Below are 26,929 nucleotides of genomic sequence, written 5' to 3'. Positions count from 1 at the left end.
GAGAGGGCTGAGAAAGAGGGCAGGCAGGACGTGGTGGCAACGTTCGCCTTTATTAGGTAACAGATGCTCAGGAGCCCTGAACAGGGTTTTCGGACAGCAGATATGTTCCCCAGGGAACCTCCCCACCACCAGCTGCACCTCGTATCACAAAGCACCCCTACTCCAAACTCCATGTGGATAAATAGACTTTCTTCACATAATCCATAAAACAATTTCCTCCAACCCGCAAACGAAAAAAAGTTACAGTATATACACACACATATAAAAAAAGTTGTAGGGACAGATGGGCAGCAAATTTATAAACAGTGTAGAAAAAACAAGGCAAAGATCCCTTGCCCTGGAAGGGAGAGAAGTACCATCCATGGGTGATGCCGTTAGCTACCAGGGTTTCAGCCCAGCAGCCTCCCACCCCCAGCCCAGCCTGTACTCCCTGCAGCCCAGCCCCCAGGACTCGGTCCACTGTTAGTGACAAAGTGAAGCCTCAGCATCTCCCTTTTCCAATTACTAAAGCACAAAACTTCCCACGCGTTGGACGCAGATCTGGGGAAACGCAAAATAACTCTGAGGTTGTCACAGGTAAGGAGTTTCTGTATTTTAGGAAAAAACCATGAGCAGGAAGACAGTGTGAGAGCCACTTAAGAGGAGAAAAAGTAGGAGGGTGTAATCACGCCACACACCCACACCCCCCCCCAACTAGGATCCCTGATAACCTAGGAAACTTGGGATGGGCAATCCAAACCCCCCAAACCCAGGAGCTGTTCTGCACACTTGGGATCCCTGCTCAAAGCAGACGTGGCTGCCACCAGAGCATCCCCTAGGCTGATCGAAGACAGGCAAGAGCATCCTCAGAGGATGAGCTCACCTCCGACTGGCAGCGGGAAGCAAGGGACCCCCCCTGCCTGCCAGTGGGGCGAGCAGCACAGGCTGCCAGCCATCGAGGCTGGGTGTGCACCAGCTATTCCCCAAATAAAGCGGGAGAGAGAGGGAAGCATCTTCTGGTCCCCATACTGTTGTTTGCAGCTATAGCCCACGGCCGCTGGGAATGGGCTTTGCTGAGAGACGGGTTTCTCCTGGCCCCTGTTTCCATCTTGTTGAAGCCAGGCAACTCCAGGACTAGCACTGTGTTCAATTCCCACAGCACATGAAACCCCCCTCCCAGATGCCAAAAGACCCCATGCAAAGTGAGGCAACAAGTCCCCATCTTTTTCCCCTCATTTTGGAAGGAGCTCAAGCTCTCATGCTCCTCTGCAAAAGCCAGATACATGTAGAAGCTTCTTGCAAAACAGCCTGAATTCTGATTTTGCAGGAGTCAGGCTGTAAGGGCCTGACTGGGACAGGATAGGATTGGGCTGCTGCCCTTATCTAAATGCTTCTAGCTGCCGACACGGAGCACACGCCAGTTATGCACAGGGAGAAGCAGTGATGCTCGCCTGCCAAGGGCTGGTTTCCACATTTGCATGAGAGGGCAACTGCTTTGCACTTCTTTGGAGAGATGCAACAGGAAAGGCAGAGAGAAAGAGGGCAAACTGTTCCCTCCCTGTCCCCAATCCGCCTCCCCCTCTTGAAAAGTCACAGGCAATTCAACACCTGCAAGTCAAACTGCTCTGAATAGCAATGGTAACAGAGCTGGGAGACTCACACCCTGAACCAGTGCCTCCCAGTCCCTGGAGCTGCTCAGGAGCTGTTGAGCAGTTGGAGAAGGGAAGGAGAAACACCTGAAGACAAGTTCTGGGACTGGGAGTTGAGTAAAATAAAAAACTGTTTCTAAAAAATTGTTTCTGCATCAACAAGGCACCAGAGCAGCATTCACCCTTCGCGCAGAGTGCAGGGTGCTGCACGTCCACCTCTGCTGCCACGCAGCACTGGATGACCAGGGATGCCCCGGCCTTCTACGAGGCTCCGCTTGTTGTAGGCTGCCACAAACCCAGCCCCCTGCCAAAAACCAGAGGCAGCTATCACAGAAAGGAGGCGCACGAAGTGGAGAGAAAGGGAAATCTGCTGCATTGTTCCCTATGTTTTTGTAAAGCCACAAACACTCCTATAAAAAAACCTGTATAAAAACCGTAGAGAAATTTGCCGGGCAGTACTGGCCCCACGTAATACTCCCAGAGCACCTCTGTAAGTTGGGTCTAGGGGCCTTCGGTTTCCTGACACACAGCTCAAGGAAAGCTGGTGCCTTCCTCCCCCCCACCTCGGGAACAGCCCCAGAGCCCAGTAGCCCTGTGGGGCAAGGCTTGAGCAGATCCTCTGTCTCCCCAAAGGTTCCTTTCCACAGAGGTGTTTGGAAAGAGAACAAGAGGCCCCTGAGGACAGACACAGGGTGTGCCACTTCTCTATGCCTTGGGCTTGTGGGCTTCTCCCCCAGCAGGGATGGGGGCTCCGGGTTGGGGCAGCGCTTCCCAACAGCCCCGGGCACGGTCGCAAAAACCACAACTAGACAGATTCCTGCTGCAGTGCCTGAGAACAAGCAAGGGGGCTAATAAAGCTAAACCTGGGACAAGGTAAAAAAAAAAAACAAAAACCAAAACCAAAACCCTCCCTCCCTCTCCCACCCCATCGCGATCCCACCAGCACGGCCCTAACCTAGCACTTTTTTTTTTTTTTTTTTTTCTTTTAAGCTCCAGAAGGGCAGTCTAGGCTGACGGTCAGCCAGGCTGTCTTTACATGAGGCGGCCCCACGCCGGCGTTAGGAGGCGGCGATGGCTGTGCCCCCGCTCAGCTTGACAATCATCTGCTGGCAGTCGTTGCAGGAGCGCTTGTCCCCCACCTTCTCCAAGGTGCGGGCGGCCTCAGCCAGCAGCACCGCTCGCTGGCCCGGGGAGGAGAGGAAGGAGAGGGGGAGATGGCGGCAGGCCAACAGGATGGCTGTGGCTCGCTCCCTCTGGCCCGGCAGGGTGTCCAGTTCACCTACATGCAAAGAGGAGGGAAAAAGCTCACCGTGAAGCTACCACCTGCATGACAAAACCCCGCCATGCAGGCCCTCAACTGGCACCAGTTAGCACAGGCATCCCTGGCTGGCATCCCCCAGCTGTGCCAAGATTGAGGGGCTCCCTGCGGATCCCCGGGCAGCTGCTTTAGGCTGGCAGGGGAGAACAGTCTGAGCTGGAGTCAGGCAGGGACTGGTAATCCTGTCTTCTACAGAGACAGTCCCTTTCACTTCACTTCCTAGGGCTCATCCCAGCACCGGCACACACAACTGCCCATTTCCTTAAACCCCCAAGGGATTTTATAACCAGCAGCATGCCTCTTGGCGCTCCCCTTTAGGATTCCTGGCTTCTGCCTTTGCACTGACCCCCCTGAACTCTGCCAAGTTTTGTGCACGTGTGGCTGCACGAAAGCGAATGTTTTCTAGCCTGTTGGCCAACACCTCCAGCCAAGGGGTTGGCAGCTTGCATTAGCCACCTTGTAGAGAGCATGGCAGAAGCATCGCCGTGAGCCGTAGGCTGACGAGAGCTCGTTATCCTGAGCCTCAGACATGGGGAAGATGCTGTGCATTGCAGCCATGCCCCCCCACCTTGCCCGAGCGCTGCCCCCTCCCAGCCCCACAGGCAGTGGGTCGCTGCCGGGGCCCAGGAGCCCACCTTGCTTGCTGCTCTGGGGGGTGCGTCGCCTCAAGCTGTGCTCCAGCAGCTGGTGGGTGCGGGTAGGGCTGGCACCCGCCATCAGGCGCACGGTGGCCTCGTGGAGGAAGACCTGGAAGGGAAGGCGGGATGGGGAGGGAGAGGTGGGCTGGCACGGCTCATGCTGCGGCTGAACTCGCGTCATCCCTCAGCCACTGCCATGTCAAGAGCGGAGCGCTGACGGCTTGACAACAACAGAGACCCACTTCCCTGCTTCTCCCTGATCTTCCCACCTGTCTCTGGGGAATTTGCAGGTCAGGGCAACCGCAAAAAGGGGGAAAAAGCTTTTGACACGTAAGTAAGTGGCCTGGAAAGGGGGAAGAACGAGAGCAGGGAACAGGGCAGAAAACAGGAGAGCAAACCCTGGCACTGTGGCCTAGGTGGGCATCTCACCCCAGGCTGCTAGTGCAGCACTCTGACAACAGCATCAAACTTTGAAATCCAGAGTTTGGACAATAGCAGGACAACTCTCTTGTCCAAGTATTAGACTACACTTCCTCCACAGAGGCTTAAAGCTAGATGGTCTAAACAGAACAGAAGCAGGGAAACCCCCCAAAGAAGCACCTGGTACTCTACAGATGCAGAAGGCATCTGACCCCCCAGCTACCTGCAGAGCCAACATGGCCAAGGAAGCCTCCTTCCACACTCCCTGGAGGGACTGACCAGGTCTGAAGCCACGTTAAAGGACAGGACCCCATAGTATTTGCTTGGCAATACAGTCCTGCTGATGGTTTTCTAGGCAGAAACTAAAGCGGGCACCTCCCCACACACACCGGGCTCCCACGGGAGCCCCCTTATCACCCACCAAGAGAAAGTATGGAGGTCACTGGTGGCAGACCATCCCACCCCAGGTGTCCAAACTGCTCAAGCCCACACACACCGCATGTTTCCAAGGGCTGCCTCCCCGTCACCCCCCGGGGAGGGCTATAGCTAAGCTGAAGCAGGCAAAGGATGCAAGCTGTCACCTTGCGATAGGCGGGCCTGAAGCCATGGGCCAGCTTGCGCAGGCTGCCGAGGTCTCGCTGGAAGCCCGTCAGCTCGGGGGCCGAGGCGTGGTAGGTCTCACCCAGGGTCTGGCTGGCATTCGCCTGCTTCTGCCACAGGCTGGTGCGGAGAGAGAGCAGCAAGTCACAGGCCAGCAGCTGGATCATCTGCAAGAGCCAGGGTGCCCGGGCACACATGCCAATTAACACAACCCATCAGGTGAGTAACAGGTCATTTGCTACGCAGCTGCTGACACGGCCCATGGCAGGATGGCTGCAGCACCCCCGGCCCTCCCAGCCAAGTCACCCCACCATGACACACCAAAAGGCACAGGACTTTGCCTTTTGCCCAAGCAGCATCCCTGGGGCTCGGCACCAAGAGGTCTAGCCTAAGGAACAAGCGCCAGGCTGTGCCCAGGGAGTGGCTGTCCCCTCCAGGACGGATGGCATCTCCAAAGGCTGACACCGACCCCACTCCAGACAAGGCGTGCCAAGGGGATATCGCACCAGCAATGCCCCAGCTTTCTGCAAAGGCTTTCCTGCCCAAACGACGATACTAACTAATGGGAAAGAGCAAAGACAGCCTTGCTAACTGCAGAGGGGGAAAAAAAAAAAAAAAAAAAAGGCAGCCCTGACACAGCCCACAGCAGCTGCCCAAATCCCTTCTCCCCATCTGCTGCTGCCCCAAAGCACCACTCACTGTCCTGGCTGTTCTTAGCAGACCCTACCCGTGCTGGCGAAGCGGCGAGTGCCTCTGTACTGCACTGCAGAAACATTGCACAGTTACTGCCACAACATGCAATGCAACTACAATGCACGACAGCTGCCACCCAGGAGCGACTGAAGGGACCAGAACAGTGTCCCATACACCATGAAGGGAAGCTCCAGCTCTAGGTAATCCTGGAAAGAAGAGAAACAAGCCCCATACAAACTCAGGAATAGCATGGCAGTCCCACTTCTGCAGTAGAGGGTTCAAACACTCATGAGTGCTGCCTGAAACAGAGCAGACTCGACTTAATGATGTCCTGCTTTACAGGTGTCAGCAACTTCATTTGGAGGATGGAGATGGATGCTTTCCATGGGCCAAATTTGAAGTGGTCGAAGCACCAGAAGGGGGTGACAGCTACTGGCAGGAAAGGAGTGAGAGCTCAGCTATCTGAGATCATGCCCAGGGAAATGATGTTGTACTTGCAGCTCTGCTCCTCCAGACAGCAGAGGCAGAAAGATGTTAATACCCTTTGCAAGGAAAGGGAGGAAGTTTCCCCTCTGCTCCCATGAGACAGAGGGTGGATGGAGAATGCAGATAAAAGGAGGAAGTGATATACCTGCAGCAAGACCAACCTTACAACCAAGACAGACCATGTGTTATCCCGGGGCTTATAGCTCTTACATTGCTGAGGACAGTGCTGGAGACACCGCTGCTCATGTTGAGGCTGTTCCATAAGTGACTGCTGGCCCTCTCACAGTGACCCAGGGAGCTCTGCTGTCCATCTGCCTTCCCGGACAGTGAGGCCTGCATGGCTTTACAGACGTAGAAGGTGGCTTTCACTAGGGCATTCCTGAAAGAGAAAGAGAGCACTGCTTTCGAGCAGTACCATGTCATGCTGCCACAGGGCAGCCCCAGGAGCTGAGCTCAAGCAGCAACCAGCATCAGCTTTCACCCTCCCATCTTCAAGAGCAGAGGTATTGTCATTTCTTAGACAGAAAAAAGATGGAAATTGTTCCTCACCTACACAGACTGCACAGAGAAATGGAAGGAAACTGGCAAAGATGCTTTTGTGCAAAAGAACCAAGATGATGACACCAGCCTTTCCGTCAGTGCGTGAGTATTGTTTGATGTTGGAAGGCGGGAGGCTGTGCAATTAGAACAAAGCCAGAAGACATCCCTAAAGAAGCAATTCTGACACTTCCAGTCCACAGCTCTAATATCAGCCTGCAAGCCTTGACCTACACATGAACTGCTGAGCACATTCGCATGTCATGTTATTGTGTCCCAGAGCACAAGAGGCGTGCGACTCCAAAGCACAGGTCGGGGTAGCCCTACAGGACAGCATTAGGGGAAGAGCCACCCCCGTTTAGAAGGAGCAAGTACGTGAAAGTCATACGAGGCCTACGCACTCTGACATCTCCAGGGATTTTGGCATGCGCTCCACTTCTGCAAAATGTGACCTCACAGCCGTGTCGTCCCCTCTGAGCCAACCGATCGCCATAGCCACCGCTGCTGACCACCATCTGCATACCACATCAGGGCCTGTGAAACAGAATCATAAGCTGCAGCCCAGGAGAGGACAGCCGGCTCCTTCCCGCTCAGAGAAGCGAGCGGGTGTCACGTGCCCTTGCCAGTGCCTTCCACTGAGATCAATGCTAACGAGCCCAAACTGATCCCACGGGAACGCAGCCACCCAGGTAAATGCTGAGATGTGCTGTAGGAACACAAAGGAACTTGGCAGCAGGCAAACCCCCTACATCTGACTGCAAGCAGAATTTTGGATGCCGAGTTTGTATTTTGTCAGCAGGAACTTACCCCACCTACTTGTCTAGAAATCTGTTGACTTCCTTCTCAACAAGGATCTCCACTCACCACCCCAAAATAACAACTCCACTCATATACACTGTGCCTTGACACTAATCACCATCAAGCCAGTAAATCAGGTTACCTACGTAATTTTCTTCTTCACTTAACATCCCCTCAAAAACTTCCCAAAGCCTACCTAGGGCCAAAGGACATATGCTCTGCTACTCTGACCTGCTTTTAAATTTCATGACAATATTGACCCAAGTATAGACTTCCCTTTATAGCAAAACATAATCCCTAGAAAAAGAAATATCTAGTTTTCCTTCTATGTTTGCTCTACACATTTTAGGTACAGCACAGTTAGTCTGTGTCTAAAACTCCAGCAGCAGTCCGGTCAGCTGCCAGGTGCTGCCTGTACCAACACCAAGCAAGATGAATACTCCAGCAGCCTACTACCACCCAAGCCCAGATGAGCACACGGCTCAGAGGGAGTCTACAGCTCTCGTTGTCCCACTAAATATACACCAAGGGACCAAACCAAGCACCTCCCAATATATGCCTAGAGCTTGCCTACAGCAGGGGCTTCAGGTCTCTGGAGATTGAGGAATATGTGACAGCTGCTGTGAAATTGAGGTCAACCTGTATTTGGTACAATAGGTAATTAAGTGGAAAAAACCTTCCTGTACCTCAACTGCAACACTGCTATGCTTGTTTATATGCTACACCCTTCCTCTCGCTTTGCATTGCCAGGAGCAAGCTCTCAGGTGAGGGCACGGGGTTCAGCTTGGAATGTGCCCGGCAATACAAATAACAGCAGTCCCACCTGGGCACACAGCATTATGATACACAGCCAAATTTACAAGCCTTCCCAACCACCCTCTTCCAGTCTGAGCTGCTGTACCACATTGCGGTGTGCTGCTGCTCAGCAATCAAGTCTCGCTCCAAGGACTGCATTTCTCCTTGCCTGCAGTTTGAGAGGTGGTGGGGAGAGAGAACATGTATCAGCAGTAGTTCCTGCAGCTGGGAGAGCTTCGGTTCTGCAGACTTACCCAGGGCGGACTTGAGTACAGAATTGCTGGCAAAGGGTGGGGCTCCGCTCCCCATTGAGTCCAAGAAAGAGTTGAGCAATTTCAGGTACTCCATGGCACCAGAGAACTCGCTGAAACAAGAAGTAAGGCAGACCTTCGCTATGCTGTCAAACAGGAGATACCAAAGCCTGAAGGCATTTCTCAACAGTCACAAGGCATTTTTAAACAACATTGACCCATTAAGCCAGCAGAAAGTTCAAGCTCTACAAGTAACACAACACTGCCGGACTGAAGAGATGGCCCCGAGAGTGGAAGCGCACAGACAGATGCTCAGGGAGGAGCAGCCTCACATCTCCCCGTGCAAGGAGACCAGCATAGAACTACAGACAACCTGGGAGTCTCAGCTCAACTACAGAGATGCTGGACATGACATACGTTACAAGTTGATGACAGGCTCCTTTTCAATCACTGCCTCCAAAAGAGGCTGAACTACACTGCTGCGAGTGACTATTTGCATATACGCAAATATGTATGAATGCAAGTGACAACATGTTCATAGCGTTGGTCAGAGAAAGTTGCATATGCAGCAATGATCTAATTTCCTGGGACATGCTACAGAGGAAGATCTTGAGCTCCTACCCCTAGAGGCGGACAAAAAGGCTTGCTGTATTACTCAAGCTAGTCCTTCCCATGAGGAGACAGGACTCCCACAAGTATACTGACAGTCCACCTCACACAAATCCTGCTACCTTCTCTCATCATCAACAGCAGCACCTGATCACAAGCATTTGTATTGTGCAAGCAATTAGACAGAACTGCTGCTCATTCTCCGCAACTATGCTAGAAAACAGACGTGATATTAAAAAAAAAAAAAAAGGCTGAATGTGCAGTATTTCCCCTACACAGGTAGGGAAACTGGGTTATCTTCCCACTTGAGGTTTTTACCCACACTTTTGGGGGACAGGATCCTTTCAGAGCTTCCCATATATTTATGTACCGTTTGCCTGGCACCAGCACATGTGGAGATCAATTAGAAACAGTACAGAATTGCTGGCAAAGGCTGGGGGTCCGCTTCTTGTGGAGTCCAGGAAAGAGCTGGGCATGGGTGAGTACAAAAAGCTGCTCTGACTCCCACCTATCAGCCCCTTTCATTTGGTCACAGAGCTTAGAGGCAATGACAATTTTGGCTGACATAATCTCTCCCCCTCTTGCCACATGTCAGTTTGATTTTTCACTGCTGGTAAATGCGGCACTTCAGGAGAATACTCACGCACAAGGTAGCGAGCTGGTGGGGTCACTCTCTGACATGCCAGACCTTCACGATCTCAGGGCCCTGAACTTATGTTCTGGTCTATAGAAGTGGTAGGTGTATGCTAATTTTAGTGCTCCTGAACATTAAACTTTGTCACAGCAGAGAAAGTGCCATCCATCCAGTCCAGGAATCAACCAGTACTATGCCAGCCAACACCAGAAATCCTTACCACACCTGGGTTCACCTGTGACTTCAGAGGTTTTAACATGAAGAGGCAGAGCTCGCCCTTCTAATAAGCTGCAGTGGTCAGACTTAACGTTGTCATTTCAAGTCTTTAATAAGGACTAACCACTCAATTTGCCCCAGAGCGCTCAGTCAACAGTTATGAGCTCTGCCTCAGAGCCTGCAGCTGCAGTGAGCAGTTCCCAGCACAGCACACAAGCTTACCATGGCTCCTCCTCCTCTTGTCCCACTATCTCTTTCCTGGTCTGAGGCTTCACGAGTGAATCCACTGCTCGCTCTAGCAGGTTCTCACAAAACGCCTGATGAACTTGTGCAATAGGATCCGCTAGAGGAAGAAAAAAACCAAACCATTTTACTTGCTTACTGTGATAGCCCCCTCCCAATATAACCAAAAAGAAGAATTAAAATGCAGGAGCAAGAGGAAGAACAGCAGAGGGAAATTCTTGAGGAATTAATGCAAAAATTTCTAAAGACTAAGTTTTGAGGGCCTTTTTAATCCTTTAATCCATTTATAAAGCTGCAGCCCTTGGCCAAACATCCCTCTGGCACTTCAGCCACTCAGCAAAACAGTGATGACACTGGTCTGAGCAGGATAAACCTTGGTCACCCCAAAGTCACCCCTGACATTCAGGGCCACATCCAGGTTGTGTTCCAGCATATAAAGACACAAGCAGGATGACACAGCACAGTATCCAAAGGGAACAGAACCAGCTCCTGCAGGCTGAGGAGACATTTCTTAGCTCCACAGCCCCTCTCACCCATCAAGACCACAAGCAGGGCACCCATACAAGAGCACACTCTCAAACAAGACACCTGCTTTTGTCCCAGAGGTGCACAGACTGCCAAGGACTCGGGACACAAGCGGCTCTCACCGGGGTTTCTTTGGGTGCAGTACAGGCTCTCCTTCGCAGCAGACTTCACCGTCCAGCTTCGCTCCACAAAAAACTTCTGTCCCAGGGGGTGGCACAGCCAACGCAACGAGTCAGGAATGGCACTCCGCTCCGAGCTGCACAGGCTTTGAGCCTGGCTTAGAAAGTAGCTCTGGGGAAAGGAGAGGCTAAGATTGAGAACAGCATCCAGGGAAAGAGACACACCACCGAGGACAAAGGTCATATCATAATTACAGCTCATATCATAACTGCAGGCCATAATGTAATTGTAGTGCTAGCAGATGCCCTGAGCTACAGCAATGCCAGCTTGCAGGTATTCCTAGAGCTCTGCTTGGAGGTGTGATAGGATAGGAGACAACTCACCGCTAGGAAGCCAAGCTTGCCTCCACAGCGGGTTTTCAATCCAACCGCAGCCGTCAGGTGGATTTCTGCCATTGTGCTGGGTGGGATCTTTTCTTCCGCGCACTCGGCCAGATTCACCGCACACAGGGCCATGTGCAAGCCCGAGTAAGCTGAGCTGGAGGGAAGTTTACCTGCACCAGGAGGGAAAGGAAAAGTGTTCAACTTTTAATGCAGTAGTACCAGCTACTAAACACTACCGTGATTTGCAGGGCTGCTATCCTAAAGAGACAATGAGAACCTGCTGACGTGAGTTTACAACATCGTATGCCTACTTTGCATTCACACAACAGAACAACCATAACCAAGTGTTCCCTCCACAGATACCAAGGTTGGCATCCACAGCTTTGCTTCTGTGAGAAAGCCCTGTGTAGCTAAACCAGTTAGGATAAAATCATCAGCAAATTTTGTCTTGCTATATTCATCACCATCTTAAAACTGAACTCCTTTGCAGTCCACACCTGTACCTACACAGATAATATTAAGGACAAGTACTTATCCCTGGTGGCATGGCTGCAATTCACATAGCATGATTAGGCAGAAGGAAGTTGAGCTTGGATTTCTGATGTGCTCAGAGCCTATTAACATTGCAAATTGGCTTGCCAAGGAAACAGCAAAAACAACTGTTCACAAGGAACATTCAAGCACTTCCTCAGTACATGTGCACACACCCAGGTTTTCAAAGCATATCAACACCAAGTGGCAATCTGCACTCTACACAGATTCGGAAATTTAAATTCTTCCAGCAATTAACCCCAGCCCCTGCTTCCACATCACGTTCCCAAGTGATAGGGATGAAACAAGCCCTTAACAGCAGCAAAAAGGGACTGCACTCAATCAATGGCTGCTTGGGACAGACTCTCAGCCACCTCTGCAGACTCAGGAACATGTTACTCAAGACACTGCTGTTGCTTTGCTCATTCTTACAGACCTCTTATTGCATGAACCTGTTTTGTTTTAGTAAGTGGCTCCTGGAATTTGTCAGGCTCATTCCCAACAGCAGCCCTCCCAGAGGAGGGAGGCCACAGTGCTCTGCCTGTATCCCCCAGGATTGGCTCTGAGCCTCCTCATTTGGCAAAACAAGGACAGCAGATCTGCCACCTCAGCTCCTACCTGTTATGTGGAGCTGATGGAGCTTATGATATGCTAGAGCTGCATCCCGAGCGCTGGTCTTGGCCTCGTCCTCGAAGCCTGCAGTGGCCTCCCTTGCCCGCCACTGGTGAGAAGTCCTCTTCAGCAGCCACCGCACCAGCGCCAGCTTCTGCAGGCTATAGCGGATCACGTTCCAGGACAGGCTGCAGGCCAAGTCCAGGCGGGAAGCCGGCAGCGCTCGGCCAAGTACCGACAGGCAAGTCTGCAGGTTTGACGCAGCTGCAGCAAAATCCCCCTGCAAATAACATGACAAAAGGTTCGACGACCAAAAGCACCATCACAGAGACGCTTTGGGATCTCCCTGGCATTGGGAGGAAGACAAACTGATGTGCAAGCTAGGACAAGATCTTTAGCTGAGGGAAGTCAACATAGTCCCAGTAAACATGAAGGCAATTTACACCAGCTTCAAATCTGGCCCTACACGTCTCTTTGCACACATGGCTCTGATCCTGCACTGCCTGCAAGACATCGGCACTAGGCAAAAGGAGCTTCATGCCTTCTCAAACAACCTGGAAGTTTCAGGGTCCCCATATCAAAAGCCAAATGCTGCCTCAACAATGGAGAAGACTTCCAAGAGGCTGGAGGACAGCAGACAGACAGACACAGCAGAGGCCAGATTATGGACAAAACCCAAGACCTTGCCGCCAGAGATTGCTACAAGATGCAGCAGCAAGGAATAAGGACAGAAGTTAAGAGCCTATTCCAATGCTGATGTCCACGTGTCACTAATTTAGGCTGAGGGAGGAGGGCAATCCACTCAAGACAACCTAGCACCGGCTTCTCTGAAATCAGACAGGATAATCCGCTCAAGTAATACCATGGTCTTGCAAGTGCCAAGCCACTGCCTCGCTAGGCCGCATCCCCCCACAGAAGACGCATTTGATGCAAAACAACAAGTCAACTTTACCCGTGCCAAATCCAGGTCCGCTTGCTTGCGATGCCTCCAGAACGTGACCGATGACCTTGAGTGCAGCCGGGTCACTGGCTCTCCATGCACAAGGAGCTTTACGAACACGCTCAGTACAATCACTCCATTCACGAGCCACAGGATCAGCGTGGGCATCATCCAGCCGAACCAGCTACCCACATCTGCAATGGACATCCCAAAAGGAAAGTTAAAAGTTAATCTGGACACCAAAAGCCTAGCAACAGGATGAGCACAGACCCAGAAATATGTCTTGCTATGCTTGCCACATGTGGTATCAACTTTTGCAAAGACTACATTTTAATCAGGAAACACCTGTATCAACAGCTCTTCATCCAAACTCCAAGCCGCAACATTCCCAACTAAATCAAAATAGTTATTTTTACAAGACTGATCTGTAAAAAATACGAGTCAGCACTTAGTTTTCATTGAGTACCTTGTATTCTGATTTTTCTATCGGATACACCCATGGGTACAAGCAATACTTCAGTGATATTTTCTGGTCTTAATTAAGTTTACAAAGCAACTCCGAGGAAGCGTATTTACCAGTCAGGGAAATGACAGCATGCCTACAGAATGCCCTGCCCTCCCCTAAGCTGCTGTACTCTAAACTGTAAATATTATGGAATAAGTGTATTGAACAAGCCAGTTGCAAGACCCTACAGCAACATTGTTTCTGAAGTAACTCTTCACCTATTATTTATTACTAAGTTACAAAAATCAGTTACCTTAAAAACAAATATAAAGTGACCAAGCCTCTAAGACCGGTGAGGACATGAGGACACCCCTTACCCTGAACTCCTTTTCAAGGGTCTATCCCCAGAGCTCAGGCTGCTGGGCCACAAACGGGTGCCCCCTCTACCTCACCACGCTGAGCAACAGCTGGTTTTGCGCAAGAACGCTGGATGTGGATGTAAACTGGAACCGTGTCCAAGCACTCTCGGCTGGCTCTCCTTCCACGTCCAGCCCTGCAGTTACTACCCCTCCCCAACCATTAAACAAAGGTCGTACAACTCCCTGAACACACAAAATCATCCCACTGAATCACACCCACAGTCCACCTTGTGACCTGCAGCAGCCACAGCTGGAGATGGTTTTTAGGGAGACCACGTGTAAGCCTGGCCACTTTCTGTGGTCCAAACTACTCTAGCTGTTACCTGACTCAATGGTCAGCACGTTCCTGCCAGAGCCGTGGCGCACCAGGCTGTCAGACTCCGGCGTTCCTCGGGCATCCAGGAGAGATGTCAGAGGATTGAAGGAAAGGCAAAGGAACGTGAGAGCACAGAGGAGTATTCGAGAGCGATCCACCATACCAAGGGCCACGGGAGGAGAGTCAGGCTCGTCTTTAACCTTCAAAGGAAGAGGAGTGGAGAGAAAAGCAAGAGGAGAAAAAAAACCTGCTTACCACTCTGTAGAATAAAACCACCTTCTGCCAAGGGAGGTGTAGAGAAGGAGAAACAGAACACATTTTAAAATTTGCTTTTAAGATCAAGATCAGCAAGAATGCCAGTGAAGCTTTCCCTAGCTTAGTAAGATAAGGCTGAAGTATTTGAGTGCCTCCACCTTCCTTCTGTTCCCAGTCATTTCAGTTATCATTAACTGGATTCCTGGTTTATGCTCGGATTAACCTTTGCGGCCCTTACTCTTTTGAGGATCTCCCAGAAGACCCACTTCTTCTGTGATATCCACAGAACAAACCTGTCAGCCGAAGACAGCTAACAGCCTTCTGTTGCTGTGGTTACTTACGGTCTCATTAACCACAGCTGATGTCATCATCCGTTTCCAAGTTCTGCTGCTTTATTCACTGGACATGCATATCCCTGGAAAGCCAGGGGCTCTTTGGGTCATAAACATACACTGTAAGTCCACAGAGACTCTACAGGGGCTGAAGGCTACGTACAGTTCTTCTAGCAGCTGGGGTATGGCTCAGATAATACAGCTCAGGAAGTAGTCTCAATAGTTTAAGAAAAAACACAACACACCCATGCACCTTCCTCATCCTTACAAAGGATCTCTGACCCCTACGGATCTGCTTGCCAGACATCCGTGGGTTCCACTCTTGAGAATTAGGAGAATTTAAATTCTGGCCCTTAGGTACCCCTGAAGTAGATGCCTTCAATTTGACAACAGAAGTCACAAATACCTTTGCATCATCAAGGAGTGGGCTTCCTGGCTCTGAATCAATGGAATAGGGAGAGAAGCCAGCCTGGGATCCTGAGTCAGAGGCTGGAGGAGACATCAGCAGCACGTTCTGGTTGAAGTCATCTATCTTCAGATCCACATCGTTGTCAACCAGACTGCTTAGGTCAATGCCCTTCAACAGCTCTGCAAAAATCAGTGTACTATGTACGTGCTTCTCAATCCTGCACCCTGCCGGTGTCGCTCAGGTTGGCTCTGTCACGTGGAGTAACACTGGCCACTATCGATGCCACATGCGTGTTACCTACCTCTGTCAAGGATAAAAAACTGCAAGAGGCATCCTACGTTCCTGCTGACTGCCTCCCCCCTGCCGCACAGCCTCCACAACTTACTGTTTTTTTGGTTAGCCAGCTTCAGAACCATGTTCTCCTGCCTCAGCTTATGGTTGGCCTGCTGCAGGTATTTAATGTAATCAATGGCTTTCCTCAGGACTCCAGACTTGTGCATCTGCAAGGAATTAAGACGTACAGAAAGCAGTTTGTTTGAAGAGTGTCAAAGGGTCACTCCTGCTTGTAGGGATACCACAACCCATTGTATCATGCAGCAGCAGAAAGAAAAGTGTGTAAAGGACCACTCAGCAGCTGCAAAGACACTAATAGTGGGGCATGCTCTGTGGGCAAGGTATCAGACTTTGAAAGACACACAAGGACTGGGGTCTCTCAAAGATCTTATAAAAATAGTACAATGGAAACAGATTAACATCCAAATTACAACAGAGTTCACATCTGGGTTTCAGCCAGAAATAGTCCTTTGAAAGTACCATAGTTTTGAAATGAAGTGGCTCTCTTCTGGGATGGAACAAGCTGCTGTCTGTTAACCATCATTCACTGTTTAATTCCTAGATAAGTGGTTCTCTCCTTGCCTCACTCCCTTGGCCATCCCCGTGAAAACACTTGCTTCCAGCAGCAGCAGACAAGTTTAGCTTGTAAACACAAGCCCAAAGCACTATGAAGCCACTGCACATGTAAGCTTCCAATTCCACCCAGCAATAGGAGGTGACTTCACTAGTGCACGTATTTGTACAGAACATGCAAGGTATCAAGAATACCCTGCTCTGCCAGCATGAGGTAAAGTGAATAGGACAACCCTGAACACATGGTGCGAGAAAGCTTCTAATACTTGAGCAAGCAGGGGTTTTTACAACTCAGTATCTAAAGGAAACAAATTGGAAAGCTCTGTAAACCCTCATCCCTCCTGCAGTCACATGGAGAAGGAAACTTAAATTAAGCAAGCTCTGGTTTGGCAGTTATCAAAACATCCCCTTGGATATTCTACCTAGAGGGCCTATTTAAGTTAGACCTAAGAACAAATGCATAAGGTATAGCTTATTTTCAAGAAACAGTACCACTAGCATAGTAAAATAAACATTTTACAGGTGACCCTTCCTGAGTACAATTATCAAGCTTTCCATCGCACAAGTGTTTCTCACCAGTCTTATGCCAATACACACGTGCATACTACTAACAGTCGTATGTACCCAACTAATTCATTTGGTAGAGCAACAAGCACCTGAAGAGAAAGTGTTTATGATGCTAGATTTGCTCTTATTCCACATCTTTACCTTGGCATCTGTCCCCATGACAAGGTCCTTCAGCTCAATGATCTTGTCATTTATGGATGACCGGTAACGCTTTTCAATGATGTTGTGAGTTGTTCTCCTCTCTCCTTCTTTAGGTGGTTCTGGTTGCTTGACACCCCCAGGAACTTGTTTGATAGGCACCTTTTCTTGTCCCACCATCACTGGCATTGTGGTCAAAATGGTCCCATTGCTCCCAACAAGGGTCTACAAAGACCATGCGTAACAAGCGTCACAAGCAATCAGCCAATTTAGATAAGGTTTATGATGGTAAAAGAAAAAGGAATAAACAAAAAAAGCATCAGGAAAAGGTTGTACAGGTCAGAAAAGAAGATATGCCAGTTCCTCCCGTCCTCCTTAGCTGGCACGAGCATTGGCACAGCAGCACAGGAAGAATCTGCCACTCTGCCTCCCACACTGGTCACTGTGGAGTAAAAACATCTCTTGTTCTCCAAGAGCACCAACACCCTTCCGCCAATACCATGCTCTGTTCATCCACTAGAGGAACGGACCAAGGCTCCTCCTTGCTCCTACAATCCTTATGCCCCAAGTGTCCAAATCCACCTTTTCTGTGGACAAATAAAGTCATCACATCAGCAACAGGCAATGCTGCTTCCAAACTGGTAACGGCAATGTTAGAAAGGACCCAACTATGGAAAAAGCAAACCTTGGCTTGAGCAATGCAGTTGATCTGAATTTGATTAAATGGAAAAAAATCGCTCCATAAGCTATAAAAATGCCTTAAGATGAGGAACTAAGGCAATGAGTGATATACATTGGCGTGAAATGCTCCAACTTGGACATCTAGATTTAGGACAGACCACCTACACCAAATTAAAGCAGTACCTACTCTGCGATAAAAGATGATGAATCCCACAGAACAGTTGCACAGAGGGGCTTCTAGGACAGTGGGAGTAAAGAAAGCTTAGACTGCCTAACCCAGCAAAACAAAAATAAGAGGGGTACACATGTTCTCTGAAGTACACCAAGGATCAGAGAAGTGGTTATGGAGAGGAAGAGTTATTTCTGTCAAAAGACAGGCTAGCATAAATGAGAATAAACTAGCTGTGAGCAACTTCAGGAACAACTTCGACTCTGAAATAGTCTTCTAATTGGGATATTAGAAATTAATTTAGTTTCATTTCAAGCTGGAACTTGACAAATAAGTGAATTTAAGTCCTACACCTTCCCTTGGCTAATTTCCACCTATTTTCAGTGTATTCAAAATGCTTTACGGATTGCGTCTCAGACAGACACAATCACATAAACCTCACCTCTGTGTGAAAACGTCACCTAAAAGCAAGCAGGCTAAAATCTTCAACTAACCTGGCTGCTAACAAGTACATAAGAAGCCTACAATGCTATGCAAAAGAAGTCAAAACTTAAGTCCAGACTTGCAAGTTTATCTCCCCCAGTAAATATCTGAACACAGATATCTGTTCAGAATGTACAAGATCATAATAAATGCGTCTTTGGGGCCACAAGTTTCTCAGAGTTGATAAGAAGTGGAGGCCATGAAGCACAGCTGCCATCTCCAATGCGTGTACTGAATCCTCACTGCAAATGCCCCCGAAAAGTAGCTTAATTAGTTTTCACATTCAACATACTGCTATTAGACACTACTGAGGGGGAAAAGAAAGTTCCACAGGTATTCTGAGCGAGCTAGCTTTCAGTTTCAAGTACCTTCCAGAGGTTAAAAACTGGATGGCATTTTTAGGTCATATTCCTCTCCTTGTAATACCAAAAAAAGGTAAACAGAAACATGCCCTTGGTCTTTGCTTACTGACCATGGGAGGCTGCCAAAAAAGTACAATCTGTGTGTTTAGCCTTGGCAGAAACAGGGCATTACTCACTGCGGACGTGTCTAGAGCAGTCCTCAAACCCCCTCCCGTTCGGACCACTGCAGAATACTAAAGCCCAAATCTCTTCCTCGCGTTAAGAGGAAAGGACGTCAGTGAGGAGCGGGAAGGAAGAACGTCATCCGTGTGGTACCTGCAGAGCTGTGGTCTGAATGGGAGCAGCGAGTGCTGTCAGCGCTGGGTTCTGTACTGCGGCCATAACAGGATTACCGTCCGTTTTCAGGGTTGTCAAGACAAGGGAGTCCGTTTTTATGATCTGAGGTTGGACCAGAACCTAGGTGGAAGAGAGTTACAGGTGAAGGGGAGAGCAGGCACATATTTCTCTGCTGATCTCAGTAGCCAGACATAAGCGATGACAGAGTTGTAACTTTACATCTCAGTGGATGGCAAAAGAGCAGGGTATTTCTTTCACCTTGTGCCCTGCATCACCTGGATGGTTTTTGTCGGCCCCGGATGCAAACTCTGACCGTGAGACAGTCTGAACAGCACTAGAGGGAGGGGGGCAGAGGAACCACCAGGACGTTGGTTTCCAAATCAGTCACCAGAGGTAAACAAGTATGTCAAAACACAAAAGAGCTGATGGAAAAGCTCCCTTCCCCTCTCCAATTACACCTATAATTAGCTCGCTACATTAACTGGTTGAGTACTCGGGAGTCTAACATGGCTAGGACAGCCTGCTTTGGCAGATACCTGTAGTAGCTTCCCCCCCTCCAATTTCACCACAAGGATCTGTACCATGAGTATCAAGCAGATCAAAATCAACTGTAAGTTATTTTGCCATAACACAGCTTGCTCTTATTTTTTTAAATACCTTGTTGACTCTCAAACAGAGAGCGCTACAGATGGCACAGTACAACTGAACCAGAGCAACCTTGTCATATTGAGAGAGTCCCCTAGCCATAAACATTTTTATATAATACAAAGACACACAAGACTTTCACTCTTGTGTATGTTTTAAAACAAAATCACATGACACTGTAGCAGGAAAAAGATCAAAGAAACTGTGGCAGAAGAATTGGAATAAAACATTCCAGTATCAGCTGGCCCTTATAAGACATGGCAGAGATGGTGGACTTGCAAAGAAGCAGGCAAAAGTCAAAGAAAGCTTGTTCAAGTAAGGTTTCTAATCCAGTTTGGCAGCACCAAGTTACAAAAATATTTTAGACCAAGCTTAGTTATGCAGGTGTTTTAGTGAAAACTGTTTCTGAACGTTGCCCACTACTTGAAGTCACATCACGGCTCACAACAGGGACTCTCACACATGACTTCCATGAAGTAAAATGCTTCTGGAACACGGGTTGGCTAGAAACACCTCTCAAGGAAGACTTGCCTTTTCCCTGGCAAGCCAGGAGACCAGACCCTCAAAAAAGCAATTTCTTCTTCTGCCGGATCCCTGGATCACTCCACATTTTTACTTACCGGAACTTGCTGGACCTGTGGTGCAGCAACCGTCTGGACCGTGGCTGGCGTTAATGTCTGGATGGTGCCGTTGGCAGCCTGCGTCAGCACTCGCTGGGCCTGCACAGTCTGCACTTGCTGCTGGATGGTAACCGGCTGAACCTGTGAGGACGTCACCAGGCTCTGGACTTGAGGCTGGAGAACTGAAAAGCAGAAGAGATGTCAGGAATAGCCCAGAGACACAGGTCTCCGTTCTGGAGCCTGCAGATGCTCCTAGCTTGACTCCTTCCCAGAGCTTCTCAGTAGGCAGCGTTCATCTAACACATCCCACACATTGGGAAGATGCCAGCTCCTTTGGTGCCTCATGCAAGAGGACACTGCACCTAGAACAGCAGCTTTCCAGGAGGCACAGAGGATCAGCTAAGAGAACAAAGTCAAAAACCTTTGGTCTGATAGCACAGGACTCATGACTTCAGTGACATTATGCAGGACACCCAACCAGCACCTGCCCACTCCTGTTGAGCTTGGTGGGCCCTAGGATCCTATCTATCATGTAAGGAATCAGCACCTACTGAAGAGGATCAAGACAACTGGCATTCGCAGAGGAAGATCCAGTCATCATTAAATATCCCTAGAAGTGTCTCTGCTCAACACAAGTACTGCACTCAAGAGTTTGGTAGTTAAAAGGCACCTTCATTCCGGACTGCCACGTGGGACAGACTGGAGCTTCAGGGCTGGATCTGCCTCCTGCACCCATCAGTGGGAGGACAGGGTTGCCGACAACCATTTTTTAGACATGCTTTTCTCAAGCCTCCTGAGAGCCATAGGAGAGAAGGCCATAACAGAGGAGAGCAGAAAGATGACAACTATTGCTGGAAGTCACACAAAAAGACTTAAGATTTCATTTATGATGGTTTCTCATGCTCCCCCAACTCCAAAGCAACGTAGGCAGAAGGGACGCCACACAGGCAGCACCGTAAGAAAAGGATCGTCAGGCTTGTCGTGGCTGAGGATGCTTTTGGAGTTTGAACACCGACACCATTTATTGTGAGTGCACCAGGCACACCCATAGCCTGAGCACCCCAAAACGACGAGCACACCAGGCACACCCATAGCCCGAGCACCCCAAAATGGCAAGCGCACCAGGCACACCCATAGCCTGAGCACCCCAAAATGGCGATCTCACCAGGCACACCCATAGCCCGAGCACCCCAAAATGGCAAGAGCACCAGGCACACCCATAGCCCGAGCACCCCAAAATGGCAAGAGCACCAGGCACACCCATAGCCCGAGCACCCCAAAATGGCGATCTCACCAGGCACACCCATAGCCCGAGCACCCCAAAATGGCGATCTCACCAGGCACACCCATAGCCCGAGCACCCCAAAACAGCGAGCGCACCAGGCACACCCATAGCCCGAGCACCCCAAAACAGCGAGCGCACCAGGCACACCCATAGCCCGAGCACCCCAACCGCTACCTTGGAAGCTCGTGGCTGCGTTCTGGTAGATCACCGGCTGCTGGATGATCCTGGTCTGGGGAGCAGAGCTGAACGTCGGCGTAATCATCACGGCCTGCTGCTGGAGCTGCGGCTGGAGCGGGGGCCGGGGCTGAAGGAGCGGGGCCGACCGCGGAGGGGCCGGCAGTGCTGCCTGCGCCCCTTTGACCGGCAGGCTCTGGAGCTGGGGGGAGGCGGGGGGCGGCGGGAAGGGCTGGAGCTGCGCCTGGCCGTACGGCCGCTGCAACTGCGGCTCCAGGGTCCCACAGCTGCCGCCACCGCTGCCGCTGCCCTGGAAGGTGCCACACAGGTGATCCGAAAACAGATCCGGAAAGTCTCCCGCCTGGTTACTGACGAACTGCAGCATCTCTGTAAAACAGAGGAAAACACGTTCAATGCCGCTTTATTGCCCGTACACTTCGAGGCCCGCTGTTATGTCAGGGCTCGAAGAACGGTGTGCGTGCACAGAAGGGAGCTCTGGGTCCTTCAGAACCTCCAGAGAACATACCACACCAACCTAACACCTCCAGAGAGAAAACAAGAGGTGGCCGGCAGCAGGGCACTGCTGCCGCTGTTCGGGGGAAAGGCAGGACTCTCCGACAACACTTTCCCAGGCTACAGGGTCCGAGCGCAGACTAGAACTTAAAGCCATCTCCAGTACATCTGAAACACTAGAGTCTCGTTCCATCACTGCTTCGGTCTAGTCCTTGCAGAAGGAAGAAACCAAGCACCTCCGCAATTCCAACACTAACCGTTCTCCCACCCAACTTCTAGGGTGCTTTCAAGCCCCCTATCCCTCTTGCCCCACTGAGTTATCTGGAAAACGAAGAAATGGGATAAGCATTCACCTTAACTTTGCTGTATTTTCAAACGTACTGGAAATTGGGGAAAAAACACTAGGGGAAACAACACTTTATAGAACTGTAGCAGGAGAAATCCATGCATGTGCTTAAACCACCAGAATAACTTTTTGCTGTTGTTTTTTTGCCTATTTATCCCCTGCCTGCAATCACTGCACAGCAGTTTCTCTCCATCCCACCTTCTCCAGGATTTTATCAGCCCACATCACGAGGCTCCTACCGCAACGCTACAGCTCTCCCTCACAGAGGAAAAAATTTCACAACCAAGAGATCATTGTTCATAAGTAAAGCTTCCTCTTCCATCTAATCCAACTTAATGCAATTATGATCCTAAGCTACCTGAACGCTTCCCCTGATCTGTGTGTGGGCGGTGGCATGAGGAGTCAGACATCCTTCCCCACCCCAGGATCTGTCCATGCTGCTCTGGCTCTTCCACAGCTTTCTGAAAGTAGGAAGAAAGGGAGGGGACCCACAAACATAACGCAGAGTTTATAACTAAATAATAAATCTGGGTTTAGAAAGTAGAAAATAGATTTCTGATTTATAGGTAAAAATACAGCAAAGGGCCCCTTACACCAGGAGCTTTCTTGTCCACAAACCTGAAGGACGTTGCTGCTGTGGTTTATGAAGGGGGTTCAAAGAAGCAAACTTTTCACAAAATGTTTCCGTGGAAATTGTCCCAGCAATAAGAGGGCTATCAATTTGCTTCTCCAAAATGCTACCCACACACATTATCCCATTAATTTGTCTGACACTCCTGAGACAGAGCAAAGGGATCGTCCCCCAAGCTTCTTGCTCCCTCAACAAATGTTTTGCCATATTTCTATATTTCTACGATACTACTCTTCTTCCCCTCCGACAGCAATCACTCCGCATCCTTATACACATTTAAGCATTGCCCACGACCATTGCTCTTCAGAGCTCGAGTCTGTTGGATGGAGGAGATGTGTCCTCCTGACCTATTTACAACCTGACACTTAGTGGGGACACGCGGTTCCCCCGGCACGGAGTGGCGGCTGCCCTCCGGGACCGGCCGGACCAAGCCTTTGTCTCCAATTTTAACTAGAAGAATGAAAGGTTTGTTTTATGCAATGCCTCAGTAAACTTTCACAAAACATTACCGGAGCAAGGAGGGCTGTTTAAAGATTAACACTTCTGCATAACATCTAGATAGACATTAAGCAGCTTTTCACCCTCCAACTGACCGCAGCTAAGACCATCCCAAATAACCCTCAACGTGATAAACTTGATAATCCAACTACATACTTCTCAAACTTTTCATTTGATAGCACTGCTATTTCACTATCAGCACTACTGCAATAAACATAAATCGGACAAGATTTGCTCTGGAAGAGTAAATTCCAGTGCGAGAGCCAAATTTCAAGTACTGTGTTTTAAAGAACATTGTGTTCAACACCGCAGATTTAATATCTTATTAAAAAAACCTACTCTTGCTCTCACAAGCTAAATCACATCTTTATCACAGACATAACTTTGACTAAACGCAAAAGGTCTAAAGATTAATTTTAAAGAATTAGACTGCCAGGGGATCAAACCCACCTCTTTTAAAGGGCCCAAGAGCTTTCCTAGTAGCAACACAAGAAAAATAAAAAGCAGGAGAGACAGCAACGTCCAAAATCCAAATCTCTGCCTTTTAAAACACCTTCACCCACACAGAGAACAGAGTGAGTGTCCACACTAACTGTTAGGAAGCTCGGGTGCTTTTGGAGGACAGCTACGGGTGCTAAATGCATCACCTCCAGATCACCCGCACCCTCTGTGCCAAAGAGGTCTCGGCCCCTAACGCAGAGCAAGATGTTTCTGCAGAAAACCATCCCAGCCCAACCAACACCAAGGAGGTATTACAAAACCGAGCCCACCGACAACTTCTGCTGTTCTCACGCACCCAGTGCCCGAATACCTGGCCAAGAAGCAAGGGCTGGGCTTTGGCTGCCTCTCCCAGGCGGTGGCTCGGCTCTGCCGCACGCTCCTGGAGACACCGTGCTTTGAGAAACAGAAAGCAGTGGAGATCCCAACCTTGACGGAAACAACCCCTCTGCCCCAAACCCAGACCTGCTTTGCGCCCACGACCGACTCAGGCCTCGCTCTCCAGCATTATCTAGTGGCACCCCGCCAGCGGGAAGGTGCCCGCGTCCAGCAGAGCAGCTTGCGCCGGGGCAGGAGGCAGAGCCAGAAGCCTTCGGCTCAGCGCCGGGACCTCCCCACCTGGAGCATGACCCCGGTGAATGCCGACATCCCAGAGCAGTCACCGCATCTGCCTGACCGACCAGCATCGTTCCTCCTCCACCGCTGAAGCCGTGCAGCCGGCAGTGAGGGTCCCTCAGCCTGAACAGGAGAGGAACGCCGAGACCTGCCAACAAGGTGACTTAGAAACCAAACCAAAACCCTTGCAGAACTTCCAACCCTGAGCAGAACCCATGTCAGAGCACAACAAAAGCAGGGTTGTCGTACGCTCCCCCCCCCCCCCCCCCCGCCAGAAAATCCAGCCCAGGAGCTGGGGAGGAAGGTGAAGCTCTTTCTCCGAAGTTACTCATCACTCTGAATCACACCTCCGCGGGCACACCGCAGTTCAGAGCCGGCTCCAGGTTCATCGGGATTCATCCCTGTTTCCGTACGGATCCCAAGAAATCATTACGAGGTGCCAAAACAAGAGCAAACATCACGTTGGATTTGCACCGGCAGCTTTATGAGGGATAGCTAAGCCCCTTACATTCACATAAGGTATAGTCTTCTTTTACATGCGATAAAGAAAAAAAACAAAAGGGGGCTATGAATTTTGCTCCTAGGTACACTGCAAATCAATCGCAATTCTAAGCTTAAAAGCACTTGTTTAATTTTATCCCCCAGCTGCTAAACAAGAACGCTTTAGGCATCACCCCCCCAGAGCCGAGCCCTGTTCGGGATTACAGCCGAGCAGAGCAGGGCAGCCCAGCCAGGTCCCCATCACCAGCCGATAGCAGAGCTCATCCAGAAATCCTATTTTTAAAGGCTTTTTCAGGAGCTGTTTGGGAAGCACTAAAGGCGGCGTCGCACGCGGGTGCTTCCTTTTGCCGCACCTGGGTGGAAAATGGGGATTTTCTCCTGGGTCTGAGCTCTGGCGTCGATGCGGTGAAGTTTTAGGATGACACGGAGGGGGGGGGAAGCTGAAGCGGTTGGAGCCATTCGGCGGAGGAAGGCTCGGCGGCACGGCCCCCCCCGGGCAGGGAGCCCCGGGGACACGCGAGGGGAGCCCCGGCAGCCCCCCCAGCCCGCGCAGAGAGGCCAGGCCGTTACTTCCTCCAGCCCCCCCCCGCCCCGCGCCGGCAGCGGCCACGGGTGGGAGGAAGGGCCTGGCGGCTGCGGGGGCTCGGACACCCCCCCTGCCCCCCCCGGGGCTCCTCGCGGTGACCACCCCGGCGTGGCTCAGCTCCACGGAAGCGCTCCCCAGGCGGGGCTGGCCAGCGGCTGCCGCCCCCCGCCGCCTCTACCCACGCGGGACAGGGGGCTCCCCGCGCGCTGGAAGCCCGCACCGCGTGGGACGCGCACCCCACGCGGCGGGGCAAGGCGGTGCGGCCCCCCACGCACCGAAACCCGAGAACCACCCCCCCCGCCCCGGGCGGCACCAGCAGCCCCGGACCCTCGCGGACACGCGGGGAGGCAGGAGAGCCCCCCACCCCGCGTGGAGGAGCCCACGCGCACCGCCTCCCCCCCCCCCTCTTTTCCCCGGCACCCACCGTCGATGTCGCCCAGTGTGAGCTCGTCGCCCAGCTCGGTCAGGCTCTCCATGTTCTCCACGCCCAGCTCGCCGCCCTCCATCGCGCAGGGGCCCGCCGCAGCCGGGCGCACCGGCGCATGAACCCCCCCGCCGCCGCCCCGGCCGCTTAAGCGGAGGCTGCCGGCGAACGCCGCCGACCCCGCGCCATCTTGGGCCGCCCCGGCCGGCCGGCGGCCCCGCCCACCCCCCGCCACGCCACGCCCTGCCCGCCGCCACGGCGGCGGCGCGCGCGCCCCCCGCGGTTTGTTGTCAATGAGACCAGATCGCCCCCGACCAATCGGCGGCCGCGGCGGCGCGTGGTGTGATGGCGCGTCAGCGATCAGCAGCTGCGATTAGCATAGGCCGCCCCGCCCCGCGCTCCCCCGCCCTCCTGATTAGAATATTCATAGAGGGGGCGGGGCCGGCGGGAAGCGAAGCGACGCGCAGCGCCGAGCATGGCGGCGGGCGGACACGCGTGGGAGCGGGCGGAGCGCTAGCGGCTCCCCCACCCGCTCCAGGAAGGGCGGCAGGGGCAGAGCCGGCAGCCCCGGGCCCCCAGGCCGGCCGAGGTGGGGGGAAAGGCCGGGCGGAGGGCGGCGGTGGAGGCCAGAGGAAGGGGTTTGTGTGTGTGTCCCCCACTAGCGCCTCCATCCCCCCGCAGCTCCCCGCAGACCCTCGCCTCCTGAGGGGCCAGACCCGACGCCCGCTCCCCCCAGGAACAGGAGCAAGAGCCAGGCTTCTTTTACTTAAAAAAAAAAAAAAAAAAAGGTCAATTTTA

At 51.3% G+C, this 26,929-nt stretch overlaps 1 protein-coding gene across 1 annotated transcript; it reads right to left on the bottom strand.

The window, feature by feature from the left end:
• Positions 1-31: 31 nt before the first annotated feature.
• Positions 32-26,345, bottom strand: SREBF2 (sterol regulatory element binding transcription factor 2). Its single transcript, XM_052790533.1, has 19 exons — positions 26,132-26,345; positions 21,520-21,906; positions 20,061-20,242; positions 18,775-18,915; positions 16,768-16,989; positions 15,539-15,653; positions 15,151-15,332; positions 14,165-14,357; positions 12,990-13,171; positions 12,044-12,317; positions 10,895-11,064; positions 10,514-10,682; positions 9,846-9,966; positions 8,168-8,277; positions 6,722-6,854; positions 5,994-6,162; positions 4,586-4,771; positions 3,582-3,693; positions 32-2,907 (listed from the first exon to the last, which is right to left on the bottom strand). Exons 1-19 carry the CDS (start codon positions 26,211-26,213, stop codon positions 2,687-2,689), a joined length of 3,351 nt encoding a protein of 1,116 aa, XP_052646493.1. The 5' UTR covers positions 26,214-26,345; the 3' UTR covers positions 32-2,686.
• Between the last annotated feature and the right edge of the window lie 584 nt (positions 26,346-26,929).

The sequence above is a fragment of the Harpia harpyja genome, chromosome 6 (genome assembly GCF_026419915.1).
Source record: "Harpia harpyja isolate bHarHar1 chromosome 6, bHarHar1 primary haplotype, whole genome shotgun sequence".
NCBI classification, from domain to species: Eukaryota; Metazoa; Chordata; class Aves; order Accipitriformes; family Accipitridae; genus Harpia; species Harpia harpyja.
The sequence above is the reverse complement of the archived record's forward strand: the minus strand, read 5'-3'. Positions and strand labels throughout refer to the sequence as shown.

Excerpts from the sequence above, each read along its gene's own strand:
- SREBF2 (XM_052790533.1), bottom strand. The coding sequence starts at position 26,213 with ATGGAGGGCGGCGAGCTGGGCGTGGAGAACATGGAGAGCCTGACCGAG. Across the intron at positions 15,654-16,767 it reads TCATGGGGACAGATGCCAAG|ATGCACAAGTCTGGAGTCCT; the intron begins GTAAAGATGTGG and ends AATTCCTTGCAG. Across the intron at positions 13,172-14,164 it reads CGTGCTGACCATTGAGTCAG|ATGTGGGTAGCTGGTTCGGC; the intron begins GTAACAGCTAGA and ends TGTCCATTGCAG.